At 44.7% G+C, this 19,738-nt stretch overlaps 1 protein-coding gene across 6 annotated transcripts in view; it reads left to right on the top strand.

Moving 5' to 3' along the window:
* Positions 1 to 19,738, top strand: part of LOC137435318 (rho guanine nucleotide exchange factor 7) — a 118,089-nt gene that overhangs the window by 40,810 nt on the left and 57,541 nt on the right. For 4 of the 6 annotated variants that reach the window (XR_013624534.1, XM_068129000.2, XM_068129001.2 and 1 more), the window contains exons 2-8: positions 8,120 to 8,194; positions 10,152 to 10,347; positions 10,458 to 10,543; positions 10,640 to 10,734; positions 10,950 to 11,045; positions 11,235 to 11,357; positions 15,282 to 15,420. Coding sequence is in view for 5 of the 6 variants with exons in the window: in XM_068129000.2 (XP_067985101.1) it covers positions 10,152 to 10,347; positions 10,458 to 10,543; positions 10,640 to 10,734; positions 10,950 to 11,045; positions 11,235 to 11,357; positions 15,282 to 15,420 (735 nt within the window). In the remaining variant the exon portion in view is untranslated. Of the gene's footprint in view, positions 1 to 4,192; positions 4,325 to 8,119; positions 8,195 to 10,151; positions 10,348 to 10,457; positions 10,544 to 10,639; positions 10,735 to 10,949; positions 11,046 to 11,234; positions 11,358 to 15,281; positions 15,421 to 19,738 lie in introns of those variants that run through there. The other 2 variants (XM_078784436.1, XM_068129005.2) reach the window with 2 other exon arrangements.

Here is a 19,738-nt window from a genome sequence, read left to right on the forward strand (position 1 = left end):
TGGAAGGATGCACACCTGGAAGGGTAGAGCGTGTGTGGGAATGCACGCTGGAATTGGTAGTGAGGCACGTGGTTGGGTGTGCGAGTGAGAGCACACCTGTGATTGTCACAGAGGAGGTGACCGTGGAGGGGGCGCGGAGAGGTGTGTTGGTGAGGTGTGCGAACGACGAATGTGTGCCAAGGTGTTCGGTGGTCAGGTGTGCGACGAAGTCTGTGAGCGGAATGAGTGTACCTGGGTGTGTAAGAGAAGGTGCAATGACGAGGAGCATGGGAACAGCTGGATGTATGAGCAAGGAACGGGCTGCTGGGTGTAAGCATGCAGGTGAGGCATCGACGGTAACCGGGTTAGCGGTTAGAACGACATTTAGCCGAATCGGGCCCTCGGTGCACACCGAGCAGCTTCGCGTGCCGCGAGGACCAGCGGGGATCCGAACCACGGCGGTTTCGAAAGAACCGCCGTACGCGATCCACGCCGGGCTGCGCTTTGAACGGCCGCGTCCGTGCTCCACTAAGCGGAGCGGGCAGCCCGATAGGAAGGGTCGTCATGGCGACCCCTTTTTGTTGAGGCGTTCCGGCAGGTCGAGATCGGGCCATGGGATGGCTCCGTGCCGAGGTGGTGCGTGGGATCTCGGCCCGGGTAAGCGTCCTTCCCTGCACCGAGTGTCGGACGCATCCAGCCGCCGGCACCAAAGAACCCGCATTCATTGCTCGGCTGTACGAAGCCGAGCTTTAGAAGTGAATTGGCGCACCGAGAGGATCTAGTAAGTAGACGGGTGATGAGGTTAGTGTTTTGGACCCAAAATTAGAAAAAGGCAAAATTTGATGATTGGCAAAGGATTGGCAGTAATGATTGGCAGATGATGGGTAGTGATTGGTAAATTTTTGATTTGTTGAAATTTGATGTGCAAAATTGGTAGTGGGAGATGCCCGATGTGGTGGGATGGCAACTCCGTCATCCCTCACAAAGTGGGGGCAAATGCGCTATAGTTTATGGGGTGGCTATGACAACCGAGCCAGGGAGGGCTTGGTTATATTGATAGGGACTAGAGGTGACTATAGGTGACAAGATTTAAGTAAGAGACTTGGTACCTGTCGTGGGGACGTAGTAGCTTAGTGTTTGATAATGACGTGGGAGCGCTGAGTGTAAGGGAAGACGGAGGAGCGCGAGTTTTAGAAGGGAGTAGACAGAGCAGATGATGCAGTATGAATGGAAGTGCTGGTGAGCAGCTTCAAATGAGGCATCGGTGAGGCAATGCTCCGAGGTGTGTGTGAGTGTACAAGTGATGAATGAGAGAGCATTGTGGATGAGTGTCATGGTGAGTAGTGAGTGTTGTGGATCAGCGCGAATGCGCTTGGGGGAGAGAAGGGTGCAGGCGGCACCAAGTATGAGAGCACAGGTGTGCAAGTACAGGTGTGTGGAATATATGGAGCAGAGAATGAGTGGTGTGGAGAGAGTTGGAGTAAGTGGTACGGAGTGGTGTGCATGGTGCGAAGGTGTGGATGGGGGAAGTGTGGACCCCTTTCACGAGTACCCGGGGAGGGTAGTTTAAAGAGTAGTTAGAAGGTATAGGTAAATTGTGGTTGGATATTGGCATTTGTGGTGCGGTTGCAGAATGGTATTGTGGATGGGTGCATTGGTGTGGTGAAATTGGCTGGTCGTGTGGCCTCTTAGTATGAGTGTGAATGGTTGGGCACTCCGCCACTGTTAGATGTCGGCCAGGTGAGGCCGCAGGTGGGCTCTGGGAGCCGTTAGTGTCAGTGGGTGCCTGAGGATCCCGGGTGTGGATCGGGCAGCCCGTGCCAGAGAGGGCACCGAGGGGGTGAGAGTGCGAGAGGGCCTTCCCCAGTTAGTTTAGGTTAGGGTGAGGAGCAGGTGAGCTCGGTAGGCAACAACAGTGGTGGAGGTGTGCAGGTGGGCGGACCAGCTGGGAGCGTCACACGACCCAGCCACCGAAATTGTGCGGGAGCACCGAGTGTTGAATCGGGGAGTGAGACCCAAATTGATGCTGTGCACCACAGATGGTCAATGGGATTTTGGTTCTTCGAACCACATAGAGTAATGAGGGCCAATGGTTTGGCAGGAGAAAGACCCCGGGTAATGTAAAGTTGTTAAAGTCATTTAAGAAATAGTTAGGATTGATGAACCTGTCGCACCATATGCAGCCACTTACCTGAGGTGATGATGATGACTCCACACCTGTGTTTCCTTTGTTTTGTGTTGCAGGAAAGGCGAATTGCTGTTTGGATTTGTGAGACGCATCACGATGTGGATGAGACATTGGGGTGATTCCATCTCTCCCTCCTTAGGAGGGACTGATGATGAATTGGTGATGGCAAATTTTGATGTTGAGTTGGAAATGGCAAATTTGATTGGTTAGGAGGGAGAGAAGACGAATTTGGTTTATGGGAGGAACGGGGAAGACAGTAGGGACGTTTGTGATGTGTAAAGTAGATGTTTATGGGTAGTGTTGTGTTTTGTGGATACAGTAAGGGGTAAGGGAGGGGTAATGTAGGTTACCTGGTGGGGGGGGGGGGGGGGGGGGCGTACGGTAGGAACGTACCTGTCTCACCTGGTTCCCATGTGCCCCCAGTGTGCATTATCTTATATGGCGTGCACTTTTGCGCCCTTACCACCTTACTCACCTGTCTTCTTTTGTCTCCCACCTCCTAGGATCTGGCTTTGGGGCAGAGAGAGAGGAGAGAGAGAGAGAGAGGTGCTGGCTCCGCAGTTGTGGGCCTGTACTTCTGCTGCTTGCTGCCTGGATCGATACACCATATGGACCGCAATTTTTGTGGCCGCCCACAATGGACCGCAGTTCTTTTGCGGTCAAGCACCACCCGTTGATGGATCTCTGGGTCAACGTGGCACCTATGCCATACAGGTGAACCACTTTTAGTTGGCCCCCCTGACGGCCACAATTCAGAAATGGACGTGGTTGGCGCCTTTCTTTATTTCTAAAGAAGCCAGAAGGCCAAGTGCACTCCATGAAGGCAAGACCAGGGGCAGAACATCGGCCGGCTGCGACACCACCGGTGACCATGGACACTTGATTGTGCATTGTTATTGAACACTTTATTGGTGCACCGGATGGTGCTGACTGTGCATAATGGGGTGGTGCTTTTGGTGCTTGGGAGGGGTGCTCTGCACATTATTAAAGGCCGTAGGGCCACAGGGCACTCGTGGGTTGGTGTATCGATGCTGGCATGCGTGCTCTCCCTCTGCATAACATCTGCATGTGTTCCTCAAAGAACAGGTCCTGGATCGTAGTGTAAATATCAGTGTAGTCTTGTATAAATGATGCTCCCTACCGGCTGTATGTTTAGTTTGAGGATGCTTTCCGCGATTCGGTTATCCTGTGGGTGTGTTTCTGTTAGGAGAAGGGTGCAACGTCGCAGGGGGACATATTTACTCATTTGTGAACATCTGTAAAACTGTCGCACTCAGGGTTGAGTTAATAGTAGAGGGAACTACATCTGAGTGCCACACTAAAGTCGGTAAAAATTTATCGGGTCGGGACGCCCCGAGGTCGAGAAGGGTGCAGTGTTGCGGATATGGGATTTGCATCCATCCATATCCGCTTGTAAATATTCCCCTATTTCTTCAATACTTCCCAACTATCCCCAATCCCCCATTCCCTAGTCCCATTTTCTGTAAACAACACTCTGTAGACCCGACCTCCCCCTATTTCCCCCATTAAATGTTGCATCCAGGTCCACCGCATCTCATGTAAGACAACTATAGGACGTCTTGCTAGTTATTCTTAGTCTATGTCAGGTAAGGATTCGTTTCCATTAATTCTGACCCTTCGTTGCACCAGAATGTGATTGTATGGCACCGTTAGGAAGTTTAGGACCTCCCAATACCTCCCCGCAGCTCTTCCTCACAGTTCTCTTCAACAACAACAACAACAACAACGAGCGCAGGGAGTGCGCGTCCTCACTCCGGCTTGGTTGGTAGGAGTGGTGGGAGGGCACCAGGCCTTCCCAACGAGCCGCCATCGGACGTGCTCGACGGGGTTACCAAACAGGGGCTCCCTGTCGGCTCCTCGTCAAGGGCGGAGCCCGGTAACCCCCGCACCCAATGGAAGCGGCGGACCGGCCCCAGTGGGGCGGAACCAACCAGCTGAGGGCGTGTCACTCCCCGCTGAGCATGCGCAGAGAGAGAGAGGTGACGTCAGATGCGCGCCGAGCTGAGAGAAAGCAAGACGTCCCCTCCGAGCGCTGTGAGACCTCCCTGCATCTTTGGACTGTGTTTATCCTGTCCCCGAGCCAAGGTGCACCTTGTGGCATCGACCTACCTGTCCATTCCTGCCATCAATCCCTGTGTAAGTCTACCTTGTTCCATTTGTCCGTGGTCTGTCTGGGATAAGATAAGACTGTATTTAAGTGCCCATCTCTTCTGTGTCTTTACCTCACTCTGCCTTGTAATCAACCCCCCCCTTTTCTCCACCACTGTAATTATACCCTCCTCCGGAGGTCTTGAGAACTGTACTGCGTCGTTTCATCTTTCCCAGTCGTCGTGTCCTTTCTATCATTGATTTGGCATAGCGCGATTTGGACAACGTCTGGGTGAATCGGGTGAATCGGGTGAGTCTGGAAGAAACGGGGAACAACTGTTCGGTCGCGGTTACCTCCGCTCGGTAAATAACATCCAATCCGCGGTCCGTAACAATATATATATATATATATATATATATATATATATATATATATATATATATATATATATATATATATATATCTATCTATCTATCTATCTATCTATCTATCTCTATCTATCTATATATATATATATATATATATATATTTATATATATATATCTATATATATATATATATATCTATATATATATATCTATATATATCTATATATATATATCTATATATATATATATATCTATATATATATATATATATATATATATCTATATATATATATATATATATATATATATCTATATATATATATTTATATATATATATATCTATATATATATATCTATATATATATATATATATCTATATATATATATCTATATATATATATATATCTATATATATATATATATATATCTATATATATATATATCTATATATATATATATATATAGGATATATATATATAGGATATATATATATACAGTGAAACCTTGACTTACGAGTTTAATTCGTTCTGTGACCGAGCTCGTAACTCAATTTGCTCGTTTCTCAAATTAAATTTCCCCATTAAAATGAATTGAAATGCTATTAATCCGTTCCAGCCCGCCAAAAACCACACCAATTTTTTTTGAAATATATATATATAAATATCTCGCGCTTTATATTTCACCTGTATGCAGCATACAAGTTGGCAGGATGGCCTGGACTGGAGGTACGCACACTTGACTCTAAACTGTCCAGCCTGGGTTTGAATCCCGACCCAGCTATAACCTGTCATGTCGGTGTTTCACAGGCAGGGTGATTCATCAATGTGTGTACCGCTAAACTGGGCGCCCCGTTTGCGTCCCATTAGTTGTTGGATGTTAAGGATCTCACCGTGTCTTCCACAAAGAGAAGGCGAGCTATCGCCGGCACTCTGAACAAGTTGTGGCCTGGCATGCTCTTCTCCTCTGCCGTTATATACGTCCTCCTCGGCATCTTTTTCCAGAAGAGCCCTGTCTCGTCACAGTTGAAGTTTTGCTGGGGGATGTATCGTTCGGCTTCTATCAGTTCGGCAAAAGTTATAATAAAATCTTCAGCTGCCTTCACATCCGCCTCACCAAGTCGACAACACGCACACCTCGCTCATGTTTTTCGACGATTGCGTGTTTTATATCCAAGCACATCATCATCTTCTTCTTCTCAGTACTGCCCTTGGCACTCAATTTCTTAGGACCCATGGTTAAAACTAAGAAATTTTCCAAAATAACCAAAATGCGAAAACAAAGCAGCAGCGATATACGGCAGAGATGCTTGCACGGCAAGATAACCACGTGACCGGAACCCACCTGGTGGCGGGTGGCGTAAGCTCGTAACTCAGATCTCGGCTCGCATCTCAAAGCAATAAACCGCCCGAGCGACGGCTCGTATCTCGGAAAACTCGTAAGTTGGTGCTCTCGTAAGTCAAGGTTTCACTGTATATATACATACACACACACACACAATATATAATATTTGAAATGGGATTTTATTTTTATTTTATTTTATTTTTGTGGAAAATCACTGTCCATGCATATGGCAGAGGAAGTTGATGAGAAATTTGATCCAAATAGTATGTCTTTCATGTAAGTGAATGAATGAAAACGACTGATTTCGATTGTTACCAATTTTTTCCATGAGCCTTGCATATTGTTGAAGAAAGATGTGGGGAGAAGAAAGGTTGCTGAAACTGCAGTATTTTCCAGTATTTCTGGAATAAAATATATTTCAGCATAAAATATCTTTCAGCCTGGTGTTGGCTTAGCGGTTAGGGTGCCGGCTTGGGATCCCAGGATCCTGGGTTTGAATCCCGGTCGATCGCTGAATTAACACCAGGGGGGTTGACTCAGCCTGTCATCCTTCCGAGGTCGGCAGATTGAGTACCGGCTTGCTGGGATGAATGATCACGGTGTGTACCCCGGTTTAGAATAGGTACACCGTATCCCTGCGCATCGTAAGAGGCGACTAAGGGTTGGCGTCAGGAAGGGCATCCGGCCATAAAAACATTGCCTCAAAAAGGGGAACCATGATTGTCATGGGGCCTGCAAGGCTAACCCCTGCTCTAGCGGGGAAAATGGCCTTAAAACGATCATTCATTCTTGAATACTGTGTATTGTTGGCAGGATATCCTCGAGGATAACACTCCTCTTTTAGGTGTTTAGCCTGGGTTTGAATATCAACTCAGCTATAAACCGCCACCTTAGTGTTTTGCATGCATCGATGGGGAGGTGGGAAGGGGAGGTAGAGGGGTGGGGGGGGGGGGGGGGATGGGAAGGTGGATGGGAAGGTGGAGGGGAAGGGGAGGTGGGGAGGGGAGGAGAGTGGGGGAGGGAAGGGAAGGGGAGGGGGAGGGGGAGGCAGAAGAGGAAGGGGAGTGGCTCACGTTTCTGAGTGAATGTGGCTCACGTTTCTGAGTTGTGTGATGCTGATCAGGAAGAAGAAGAAGCCGTACTACCAAATTCGTACAGTTCCAGAATTGTTTGATTTATTTGTATTCAAATGTCTGGTAATTGTTTTGTATTTATTTATGCGAATGTGCATTTCTATACAACTCTCATTAATTTAAAAAGGCTTCGGCACTATCGAGCGATGTTGTTTTTTTTTTTTTGTTTTTTTTTTTCTAACTCCAAAAAAACGAACTTTTATCCTTCTTTTTTTTTGGTTTTGTTTGCCTAAAACACTCCCAGGCACTCACTGATGAGCCTCTGAAAGTTTGCTGAAGATCCGTTCAGCCACCTCTGAATAAAACGCGGACACACACACACACACACACACACACACACACACACACACACACACACACACACACACACACACACACACACACACACACACACACACACACACACACACCCCTCTCGTTTTTATATATATAGATTGTGCTGCTGTTGGGAAATTTTATATCATGGTGGATTGGTGCTCCTTTGGTGCAAAGAAGCCATTTGTATGATGCGATGTAATGTGTATCATAAGGGAGCTTCATATTTTACATGACTGGTTGCTTTGATCACTGAACCATCTGGTAAAGGACTACTTGGGCTTGTGGCGATCAGCACCGTGCCTGTGTCCACGGTGACCTCCGCTCTGGTCGCTAATTGGTGTATCGGATGTGAGGCACTGCATTGGCACGCGCACCTGGTCGTCTGTGGCGCCTCTCCGCAGCAGGCAACGAGGCAAAACAGGCCCAATACCCTACTAGGGGATGTCTGAAACGGCTGGCCGGCGTGACAGATTTGTCATGCTTCATCAGATTTGTACCACACAACTGGGACGGCCCAACAACTGCAACAATATAGACACATGTCTCATTAATCTGGGATCCCAAGTTTAAACCATGTATACTATATTGATGGTTGGTGGGGAGGGCTTTGCAATGACAAATTAGACATGAGTTGCTCCTGTGGTAGTTAGGCATGACATTTTTGTTTTCAATTTATTCTCAGGGTGCGCATCCTATGCCTTGCTGGAAGGAGCCAATCCACCATTTGCCTCTGCAACTTTGACCCACACCACCTGAGGTGAGGAGACATATTCTTTTGAAGTATTTGGTGTCTAATCTCATCTGTAGTCCTTTGGCATGTTTGGTGCAGCTGTTGTTCCAGCCTTTGATGTGCAGTAGTAGCAGTGGCATATCGAGAAAAAAAATCACGCTCGGGGCGAGATCTCAAGTTGCTGCCCTCCCATAACTCATGCTGAATTAAACACAAATCCTACTGAAATAGCTTTATTACAAATCAAATTAAGTACAGTACATTTACAAGTAACCAGTTACACTTTTGTTTTTGTGCACCGCTCCTTTCCTATGCACCGCGATGAAGTGTGCCGAAAAGGAGTACTCTGTTTTCACTCGGTTTGTTTGTTTGGCCGGGCGATATCTCAGCCATCCTTTGAGCTAGAAAATTGAAATTTGGCCACAATAGTGAACAAGTGCTTTGGCAAAAACAGTATTTATTATTTTTTGATTAATCAATCAATTGATTAATTGCCTAATTATTGATTATTAAGTACTTATTTATTTTATTTCTCATCTGGTCCATATCTCAGGCACCTTTGAGCTAGGAGGTGATATTTGGATATGACAATGACCAAGTGATTTGGCTGTAAAGGGTATTTTTGATTTACTGTTTACAGTAATCAATTGATTATTTAATGTTTTTTTTTGATTAATCACATCGTTCATTTTCAAAAAGTTAGATTTGGATGAAAGGGTGGTGGTTTAGGTATGGAACCGCCTTTAGAGGCCATTTTTCCCCGCAGAGCGGCGGTTGGCATTTTTTTGGGCACCGTGGTCCCCTTTTTGAAGCAATGTTTTATGGCCGTATGCCCATCCTACCGCCAACCCTGTTAGTCGCAGGGAATTACCAGTGGTACTCAATTTGCCGACCTCGGAAGGATGGACAGGCTGAGTCAACCCCCCTGGCGTTAATTCAGCGATCGACCAGGATTTGAACCTAGGATCCCAAGCCGGCACCCTAACCGCTAAGCCAACACCGGGCTACTGGTGGTTTAGGTATGCTATTAGCCAATTGATTTATAAATTATTTTTTGATTACTATTTATTTATTTTCATTATTTATTACTTATTTATTTTCTTTCTCATCTGGACAATACCTCAGGCACCTTTTGAGCTAAGCATGCAGTTGTTGTGATCGCGGGACCTACTTTGGTGCCTTGTATCAGCCCCAAAGATGGTCTGGGGTACCCACAAATTATGGACCCCGTAGATTCGTGTTAGCATTATGTGACGATATCCACCGACCCATGCTGAGGGCCCCGGGTGAGTCAGACTACGTAGTTGGAAACTTGCGCCGAGTGGCACACGTGGAAAAGTTGAATGTGGCACCTACTTTGGCAGCCCATGGTGCACCGTGGAGGGTCTGTGGTACCCCCGAATTAGGGAGGCCCAACATATGTCTTTATTGTATGCGAAGGTACTCACCGAGGAACATCTTCACCCCCTCTCCTCTTCCCACCCCTCCCCCTCCGCTCTTCAACCCCTCATCTCTTCGTCCCCCCCCCCCCCATTCTCTTCTTTTCCCCCCTCTTCTTTCTCCTCCTTCTCTTTCTCCTCCTTCTCTTTCCCCTCCTTCTCTTTCCCCTCCTTCTCTTTCCCCTCCTTCTCTTTCCCCTCCTTCTCTTTCCCCTCCTTCTCTTTCCCCTCCTTCTCTTTCCCCTCCTTCTCTTTCCCCTCCTTCTCTTTCCCCTCCTTCTCTTTCCCCTCCTTCTCTTTCCCCTACTTCTCTTTCCCCTCCTTCTCTTTCCCCTCCTTCTCTTTCCCCTCCTTCTCTTTCTCCCCCATCCTCCCCCCCATCCCTTCCCCCATTTTCAACCCCCAACTCCTCCTTCTTCCCCCCGCCCCCGCACTCCCGCCTCCACCGCCGGGGGTTGCCTGTTTAGCAAGCGTGTTTTAGTTGTATGCTATGATCTGCTTTCATTTTTGTTATACATGTATTCACTTATTTATGTATTTTACAGATGGCGGAGGGGGGTGGGCAGCGGATGGTGCGAGCACGCTTCACCTTCCAGCGAACCAATGAGGATGAGCTTTCATTTACCAAGGGTGATATTATCACAGTGCATCGTGCAGAAGAAGGTGGCTGGTGGGAGGGAACATTGAATGGTCGTACGGGCTGGTTCCCATACAACTACATAAAAGAGATCAAACAGAGTGGTGAGATCATCGGGGAACAACCATAATCCATTTATTGATCCTGCAGTTGTGAATTGGGGTGACCTGTTTTGTCTTTCATGTTTTCCACTGTGATTGTTTCTGGTTTACAGACAAACCTACTTCCCCCAAGGGCACCACAGCTCGGGCTGGGCACAGGGCGAGTGATGCACCTTCTAACAAAGGGTATTATGGGGAGGTACGCCATGTATATGGAAAGTTGACACCTGGGTTTTAAGGAAGGTCATGAGGGGAGCATTGATGATTGCTGTTTTAATCACTGCTGCTGTGCCAGGTTGTACAGAACATTGTGGAGACAGAGCGCACTTTCTTGAGGAGCTTGCAGGCGTCTTTGTGCACGCATCTTCGCCCTTTACAGGCTACAGACAAGTATGGACCATAGGCATGGTTGAGCAAATATAATTCCGAGACGACCAATATTTGGTCCCATGTTGGTGTTTTGTTGTCCAACTGTACCCAAAGCTTATATGCTGCAACATGTATTATTTTGTACGTGAACATTTTAGACATTTCTTGTCCTAAATGTTTTCTTGCTGCTGCGATAAAGATGGTGATTAATTTTGAGAAATGGTTTATCTTTTCAGGATTCCACCCACTGATCTGTCACACCTGTTGTCCAACCTGGAAGAAATCTTGCTTTTCCAACAGAACATAGTCACTGCATTGGAGGATGTTTCCAAGTTAGGCTCTCACCCATCCAAATCCAGAAACTGTGCCATCTTTATTTTCAAGCATTATTTAATAGCAACTGGACATGTAGTCGAGCTTCGATTACAGATAATAACACTTTTAACCCCACTGTCAGTGTTGAACCTTGGTATATCAAACTCTTTTACCTGACTCTTGGTCTTCATCCCACATGTGCACAGGTTACCTGATGCACAGCAGCGTGTTGGAGGGTGTTACCTTGGTATGCTTCCACACATGAGGAGTCTGTACAAGGCTTACTGTTCAAACCACCCTTGGGCTGTAAAGGCAATGCAGGACCACAAGTATGTGTATGTATAAAGATGAATCGAGCAAGATTTTTTTTATATATAGTGTATATATATATATAAAAAAATATATGGATATATATACTCAGGTGTATATATATACAGTCATGTGAAAAAGTAAGTACACCCCATATAAAGTTTTGACTTTTTCAACATATTTCAACATACAGATATTTGATCTTCATTTCAACAATATTGATGGATAAAGGTGATATAATATAACAAATATCATGAAGCATTTACATTTTGTAGTCCATTGTATAATTTAAATAAACATAAATGAAAATTTCGCATGTGGAAAAAGTAAGTACACCCTTGGCTCTCAGAGGTGGTATTGCCCCGTTTGGCAGAAACAACCTCAAGGAGGCGTTTCTTATAACTGTCTACCAGTCTCTGACATCGACTGGGAGAAATTTTTGCCCACTCCTCCATGCAGAATTCTTTCAGCTGTGCGATGTTTGAGGGGTTTCTTGCATGCACAGCTCGTTTCAAATTCCCCCACAACATCTCAATGGGATTTAGATCCGGGCTTTGACTTGGCCATTCCAGAACCCTCCATTTCTTTCTTTTCAGCTATTCCTTGGTGGATTTACTGGTATGTTTAGGGTCATTGTCATGTTGCAAGGTCCACCTTCGGTTGAGCTTCAACTTTCCGACAGATGGCCTCACATTATCCTCAAGCACCCTCTGCGACAATGAAGAATTCATAGTGGATTCTATGATGGTGAGCTGCCCAGGCCCTGATGCAGCAAAGCTGCCCCAAACCATAATATTTCCACCACCATGCTTTACAGTTGGTATCAGGTTCTTATGGTCAAATGCTGTCTTTGGTTTTCGCCAAACATGTCTTCTGGTACTGTGGCCAAATAGCTCTACCTTTGATTCATCTGTCCAGAGCACATTGTTCCAGAAGTGCTGGTCTTTGCCTAGGTGTTCATTGGCAAACTTCAGTCTTGCCCTGATGTTCTTTCTGGACAGCAAAGGTTTCCTCCTGGCACACCTTCCATGTAGATCAAATTTGTGCAGCCTCTTTCTAATGGTAGACTCGTGCACTTTGACATCAACAGTGGCAAGAGCTACCTGTAGGTCCCGTGATTACATTCTGGGGTTCTTGGAGACTTCTTTCAGCATCTTGCGGTCTGCTCTCGGGCTGAACTTGCTGGGGTGGCCTGGCCTGAACAAGTTGGCAGTTGTTTGGAATCTTTTCCACTTGTAGATGATCTTCAGGACAGTCGAATGATTGATTTCAAATTGTTTGGAGATCTTTTTAAATCCCTTCCCAGACTCGTAGGCATCTATAAACTTCTTTCTGAAGGCCTCAGAGAGCTCTTTTGATCTAGGCATGGTGACGCTGCACACTTCAACAACAAAGAGCAAACCAAACTAAATGTCTGAGGTTTAAATAAGACAGGTTCCTCCAAGATCCTCTCTAACGATGTTCTAATCATTTGCACCTGAGCTGGTGCACCTGATTCTAATTTTAGGTATTTGAAGTAGTGATAAATGTAGATTGTAGGGGTGTACTTACTTTTTCCACATGCGAAATTTGCATTTATGTTTATTTAAATTATACAATGGACTACAAAATGTAAATGTTTCATTATATTTGTTATATTATATCACCTTTATCTATCAATATTGTTGAAATGAAGATCAAATAGCTGTATGTTGAAAGATGTTGAAAAAGTCAAAACTTTACATGGGGTGTACTTACTTTTTCATGTGACTGTATACTATATATATATATATAATGGCTTAATTCATTTTTCTTTAGGTTCTGAGAATTGATATAATCTATAGGATCATCAATGTTGATCACATTTTGATGTGTGATGTTAAGTCAGGATGGCATATTGCTTGACAGTCTAACTCTTTTAAGAGTTGAAGCTGCTTCAATATTTGGCTAAGACCTTCCTTCCGTCAAAAATAAAGAACCTTTCTAGCCCACAATGTTTAATTCTAAAGTGTTCCAAAGATGTAATTATTGAGGGTTGTAATGGGTTCTAAAGGGTTTCGTTCATTTGTAGGCTTTGCCCATTTCATACAAGAATGCCAAATGAACCGCTTCCGTCGGACACGGGTGGGATTATTTTTTGTTCTTCCTAGTTCAGTGGGCAGGGTGGTTTAATTGGACTGATCTTCCTGTTTTCCTTTTTTTTTTTTTTATAATACAAGATCGAGGCTCGTGGAAGAGCTAATATCAATCACAAAAAATAAAAACGGACACATAAAACATATAAGGGGAGCAGTAGACAAGATGGGGAGAGAGGGGGAAGCACACACGCACAACATTTGAGAGCAAAGACATCTTGAGATCTGTGGGAGGGAGAGGGCTTGGGGGGGGAGGAGGCGTGGGAAAGGTGTGGGGGGTGGGAGAAGTACAAAACACATGGACACTGCAAGGACTTCCAGGAAAGAAGTCGGTATTTCAAAAAAGTGGATCTTGCGTGAATTAACGGGGGTAGAAATAATCAAGGTTTTTGATGGGGGAAGATAAGCGATGGTGGTGAACAGCTGTTTTAAAGACCTGGAGGGTGGAGTGGGATTGAATAGAGTGAGCGAGTTTGTTCCAGAGTTGGGAGTGAAGAGGAATGAAAGAGTGAAGGTGAGCAGAGAGTCTTGATTTTGGCAATTTCACCAGAAGAGGGTTGCTGACAGATCTTGTGCGACCTGCAGGAATATTTGGGGGACAGAGCACAAATTGAGCTTGGGGAGCAAGGCCGGAAAGGAGTCGGTAGAAGACAAAGACCGACTACCTGCCTGCGGTGAGTGAGTGAAAGGCCCTCACAATCGGCTTCATCGCAGGAGATTCCAATGATTCTGAAAGGCAGGAGCACCAGCCTAGAGGGGAGAGCAGTATTCCATTCAGCTGCAGATGAAAGCCTTGTATGTGGTGAGGAACTCAGGTGTGCCAAGGAAGGACTTCACACAACGGAGGATGCCCAGTCGGCGACTGGCTTTGAAAGCCAGATTGGAAATGTGATTTTCCCAGGAAAGATCATGGCAGAAACCATGAGACCATGAGACAGAAACCATAGTGAGACCCAAAAGCTTGAGTGACAGAACTTAAATTCTGTACTTAATTGATTGATTAAACTTAATTGGGGAAGTACTGAGTGTCATTGGGACCTATCCCTTTTCAAAAGTATAGCAATCGTAAAATGGTGGAAACCACGAACACTCAATTGGCAGATTGTGTTTGACAAGAAAAGCTGAGTGGTGAAACATTTTAACCAAAAAGATGTCTCATTTGTATCCCAGCCAGTGGTGTAATCATTGTGAGATTCACAAGACACATTTGCTCGGTCCTAATATACTTTGAGCCTGAAAGCAGGAAGGAAGGAAAAGAGGAGGTGAGAGATGGAAATAACATTGGCAAAGGGGTTGAAAAGAAGAATATGGGGTTGGGGATGATGTCGAACGTGTCTGCAAAAATGGCTGATCTGGTTTCACAAGACAACCTGTGATTTCTCTGTACCAAGGTCAACACTTGGCAGGACGTCAGCTCTGTCCTCATTACCAGGCCAGTCGTCATTGCGTTGTTTGTATGTGACATGGGCAAGGGAGATGGCAAGTTAATGGATATGCTGCGGATGTGTGCAAGTGATGCAGTCTGAGGTAACATCACATTTGTGTTAATGGCATTCTGATATTAAACCTTAGAGACTTTTACTGATGTATCTTGACTCAGCCTCAGCCCTGGCGTAGAGCACTTGGTGAGGAATTGTTCAGCACAGTGTCGGCATGGTGCCGACGCGTTGGTGGAGATGAGGCATGAGACCTCCAGTGTAACTTTTTATCATTGGCGAATGTAAAAGCAGGTGTGGCATAACATGTAATCAAGTTTAAGGAGAAAAATAATCTTATCCTGATTGGAACAACCTCGGTGGCATTGCCATATGTGTGCATATCATGTGGCAGGGACTTTCTTGGAGAGTTTGTGGAGTCTCAAGGAGCTCCAACACCTGGAATCCAGGAGCTTACATCAACCCTGAGCAGGCCATTTGTGCGTCTCGACAAGTATACTTCTCTCTTCCGTGAGCTGGAACGGCACATGGACGTAAGACAATCTTCCAAAGCAGAATGCTTATACATTGGCAGCAATAATACAAAATGAATTAATTGATCAAAGTCCATCAATACATTTTTATTTAACCAAAGTTGCATCATTATTGATTAATCCTTGAGCCAGAGGAACTGTGGAAAATAAATGTCTCTTTATAAGAGTTTATTCTCCACAACTATCATTGCTGTATAAATGTCACATAAAACTACTTGTACCTCCACCATCGAAGGTGGGTGGTGGTTATGTTTTCACCCCTGTCTGTCTGTTTCTGAACAGGATATCTCAAAAAGTTGTGGACGGATTCTGACTAAATTTGTGGGGGCAGGGGGTGACAGGTGACTAGGACAAAATGATTGGGTTTCCGTGAAGATCTGGATTCGGATGCTCGAGTTCTTTTTTTAAAAGTGATTCTTCACCATTGAGAGTTCGGGCCAAAAACTATATTTGTCAGGATATCTCAAAAAGTTGTGGACAGATAGATTCGGACGAAGTTTGGTGGACAGATTGGGTGCGTGACAAAGAAGAATTCATTCAATTTTGGAGAAGATCTGAATCAGGATCCAGATCAGGGAATTTTAAAAATGATTCTTTACCATTAAGTGATTTGGCAAAAACTAGCATTTGGCTAAAATATAGCAGGATATTTCAAAAAGTTGTGGATGTGTCATGATAAAACTAGGTGGATAAGTTGGTTAGGTGACAAGAACAAGCCGATTCGATTTTGGTTCAGGTCAGAATCCAGATCCGGCCTATCAGTGGGATACAAATCGTAAACTGTTCAGCTTGGCGGAGGTATGCGCTCCACCGAGTGCCGATCTAGTTCTCACTGTATTGTTTGCTTTTTCTATCCGTTTTATTCAACTTGAGTTTATGGGATTATCTGAAGTTTATTTTATTATTATTTGTCCATCCCCACCCTTGCAGAACAGGATGAGTCAGGGTTCGAAATAAGCGCTGGCCCGGGTGCCACAAAAAACTCCGTTTGCCCACAATAATCTGGCCCTTGGTGGCCTGTTTGGCCGCTTGTCAAAATCGTCAATGTATTTGGTCGTTACTTACCATTATGCAATCTCAAACAAGTAAACTTGCAAAGTGGACTCCAGGCCATACAGTAAATGTTGTAGTGACTTCATTTGCTTTCCTCACCGCGAGGTCCGACGGTCAGGCGATGTAAATTATCTTCGTAAACATTTACCGTGAATCGCCGCTTCTTCCGGTGATGGTGGATGAGGGCATTACTATCACGAATGTCGCTCCAGAGCCCTCAATTGTATCACGAGTAAGAGTAAGAGGACATGTTATTTTCACATTATGTTAACCTATGTTGATTTGGAGTTAACTTGACTGCAAAAACACCGGAGGAATTCCTGCGTTTTATTGTCTGTTCCCGCCTTGGGAAGGTGTACACTACTGGTCAAAAGTTTTAGAACACCTCAATTTTTCCAGTTTTTATTGAAATTTACGGTTTATTTAATGGCTCAATGTACTCTGAAATTAAACATAGAACAAATAAACAATTGGAGATAAAAAAGAAATCATAGAATCATTTTGTTCAACAAAATTTAATTTAAATTTTTGACTTAGTAAAGTCGCCACCTTTTGCAGATGTAACCGCCGAACACACTCGTGGCATTCTTTCTACAATGGAAATCAAATATTGTTCGGGAAGTTCTTCCCAACACTGTTGCAGAAGTTCCCACAAATGTGTTGCACTTGTAGGTTGCTTTGCTTTCACCCTTCAGTCCAGTTCATCCCAAACCAGTTCGATGGGGTTTAAGTCTGGAGACTGTGCTGGCCATTCCATGATTTGAAGCCTACCGTCTTGTTCTTTTCCTCAAAGGTAGTTTTGACATAGCCTAGAGGTGTGTTTAGGGTCATTATCTTGCTGTAGGATGGACCTTGACCAACTAGGCATATACCAGGGGGTATTGCATGGGGCTGCAAAATGCTGTGGTAGCCCTTTTGGTTCAGGGTGCCAGTCACTCTGTGCAAGTCGTCGACTCTTGATCCAGCAAAAGAGCCCCAGACCATCATGCTACCTTTCTCCATGTTTGGCAGTTGGTGTCACACACTGAGGAACCATCCTTTCGCCTACTCGACGGTGTACAAAAACCCTGCATGATGAACCAAAGATTTCAAATTTTGATTCATCGGTCCATAAGACCTTCTTCCAGTCTTCAGTAGTCCACTGACGGTGCTTCATGACCCAGGGAAGCCTCTTTTTCTTATTTTGCCATCTTAGCAATGGCTTTCTTACTGCCACTCGACCTGTCAAACCTGCAGCTCGAAGTCTTCTCTTCACAGTTGAAACTGAGACTTGCTTATTTCGACCAGTGTTAACCCATTACTTGTTCCCTGTAAAGGCCTTTTTTACAATATAACTGTGCAATTTACATTATTGTCCCGTTTTTGCTAACCTAAACTTTTTTTTAAACTTCGAGCAGTTTACTGCTTACCTTTGTAGCATTTCAGGTTATTCACTGGACATTAAACTTCGTAAATTTCAAAAAAACTGGTAATATTGAGGTGTTCTAAAACTTTTCACCGGTAGTGTATATATAGCAGCTTGAACGTTCGTTTCACCTTTTGGCATTTTTCTCTGGCCACATCGAATGGTAAAATAAAATAAGCGTAAAATAATTGTCAGTAATGTAAAGAATAAAGTGATTTCCCCCTCCCGAATGCTCCTTCGAATATATATTAAATTATTTTGGGATTATAATAACGGTAATTAACCCACTAATGACTAATCTCACCTGACACACCAGCCTTAAACTTGTGCAAACAGCTTATGCAGGTGTGTCCATTTGTCACATTACCAATGAGCTTGCCAAACCAGTCGTCTCTTATCTACCGTTTCCATGGAGCTGAGTACTAGCTTGAGTGCCTAAGCCACTTGGTGAGCGCTCTACAAGCTGCTTTGTAATGGAACACACACACGTCGACTGAGCTGTATCTATAACTGGAGCGAACCCTGTTGTGGTGATATGTAAGTAGCGAGTGGCGTCTACCTCCACCTTTGATTACCATAGCCCAGGCTGGCTGTTCATTTCACTGGTTTCCGTTAAAAACATATTCATGTTCAGTGGTCTGCTGTGATTTCTGCTGCAATGACAGGCATTCCCTCCAGGTTGAAAGTGACGAGAACCATCACTTTACACAATTGAGGAAACTCAAATATCGTTATATAGGATTAAGATATCGTGCTATCTCAAAAAGTTATGGACGGATTTGGACGAAACTTGGTGGAGAGGTTGGGTGTGTGACAAGGAAGAATTGATTCAATTTTGGTGAAGATCTGAATATGGATTTGTATACGAGAATTATTTCATTTTTAAGTGATTCTTCACCATTGAGAGATTGAGTGAAAAGCGAAATATAACACGATATTTACAAAAGTTATGGACGGGTTATGACTAAACTTGGTGGACGAGTTGTTTAGGTGACGATAACCTGATTAGATTTTGGTTCAGGTCCGAATGCAGATCCGGCCTATCAGTGGATATAAAACGTAAACTCTTCACCAGGCGGAGGTTTGCGCTCTACCGAGTGCCCTTCTAGTATTAAATAAGATTTTGGAATGTTTAACTTTGTGTTTCACCTACCATGTGAACATCTATCTATAATTCCAGTAATCTCTGTCTGTACGTCTGTACGTCTGTACGTTTGTTTGTTTGTCTGTGACCGCTGTTTCTCGACAACCACGGGTCCGATATACTTTTAACTTGCCAGGTATATTGCTGGGGACCCGAGGATGTGCCTTTTCAAGGTTTCATATTAATCGGACAATTACTTACCGAGCTATGTCCAAAAAACGATTCAACCAATCAGAGAGCAGCGAACGATCGCGTGTGCCGAACGTGGCGGGCACACTCTGCCTCGGATGGCACATTTGAGAGCGTATTCATTTATTTCACGTTTGCAAACTATGTTGGCGTTAAACTATGTTTTACAACTAATAAAAACGAATTTGCGATTCATTCGCTTTCCTGCGCGTTTGTGCACGCGATGGCGATTGCTTTACCAAACTCCGGAAGCCGTTCGCTTTGGACCAAACCATTGCATGTAAATAGAGGGGGGGGGGGATTGTCACCACTCGCAAGCCGTTCGCTTTGGACCAAACCATTTCATGTAAATAGAGGGGGGGGATATAATTTTAGATATAGATATAGTACGGGCAATGCCCTAGTATATTATAATTACCAGTAAAGTGTTTCACATTAATTGTGTGTGTGTATGTGTGTGTGTGTGTGTGTGTCTTTTCACAATCAAGTGCTTAAGTGTGTGCATGTGTGTGCGTTTCATTGGTTTT

The sequence above is a fragment of the Myxine glutinosa genome, chromosome 9, assembly GCF_964187855.1.
Source record: "Myxine glutinosa chromosome 9, kmMyxGlut1.1, whole genome shotgun sequence".
NCBI classification, from domain to species: Eukaryota; Metazoa; Chordata; class Myxini; order Myxiniformes; family Myxinidae; genus Myxine; species Myxine glutinosa.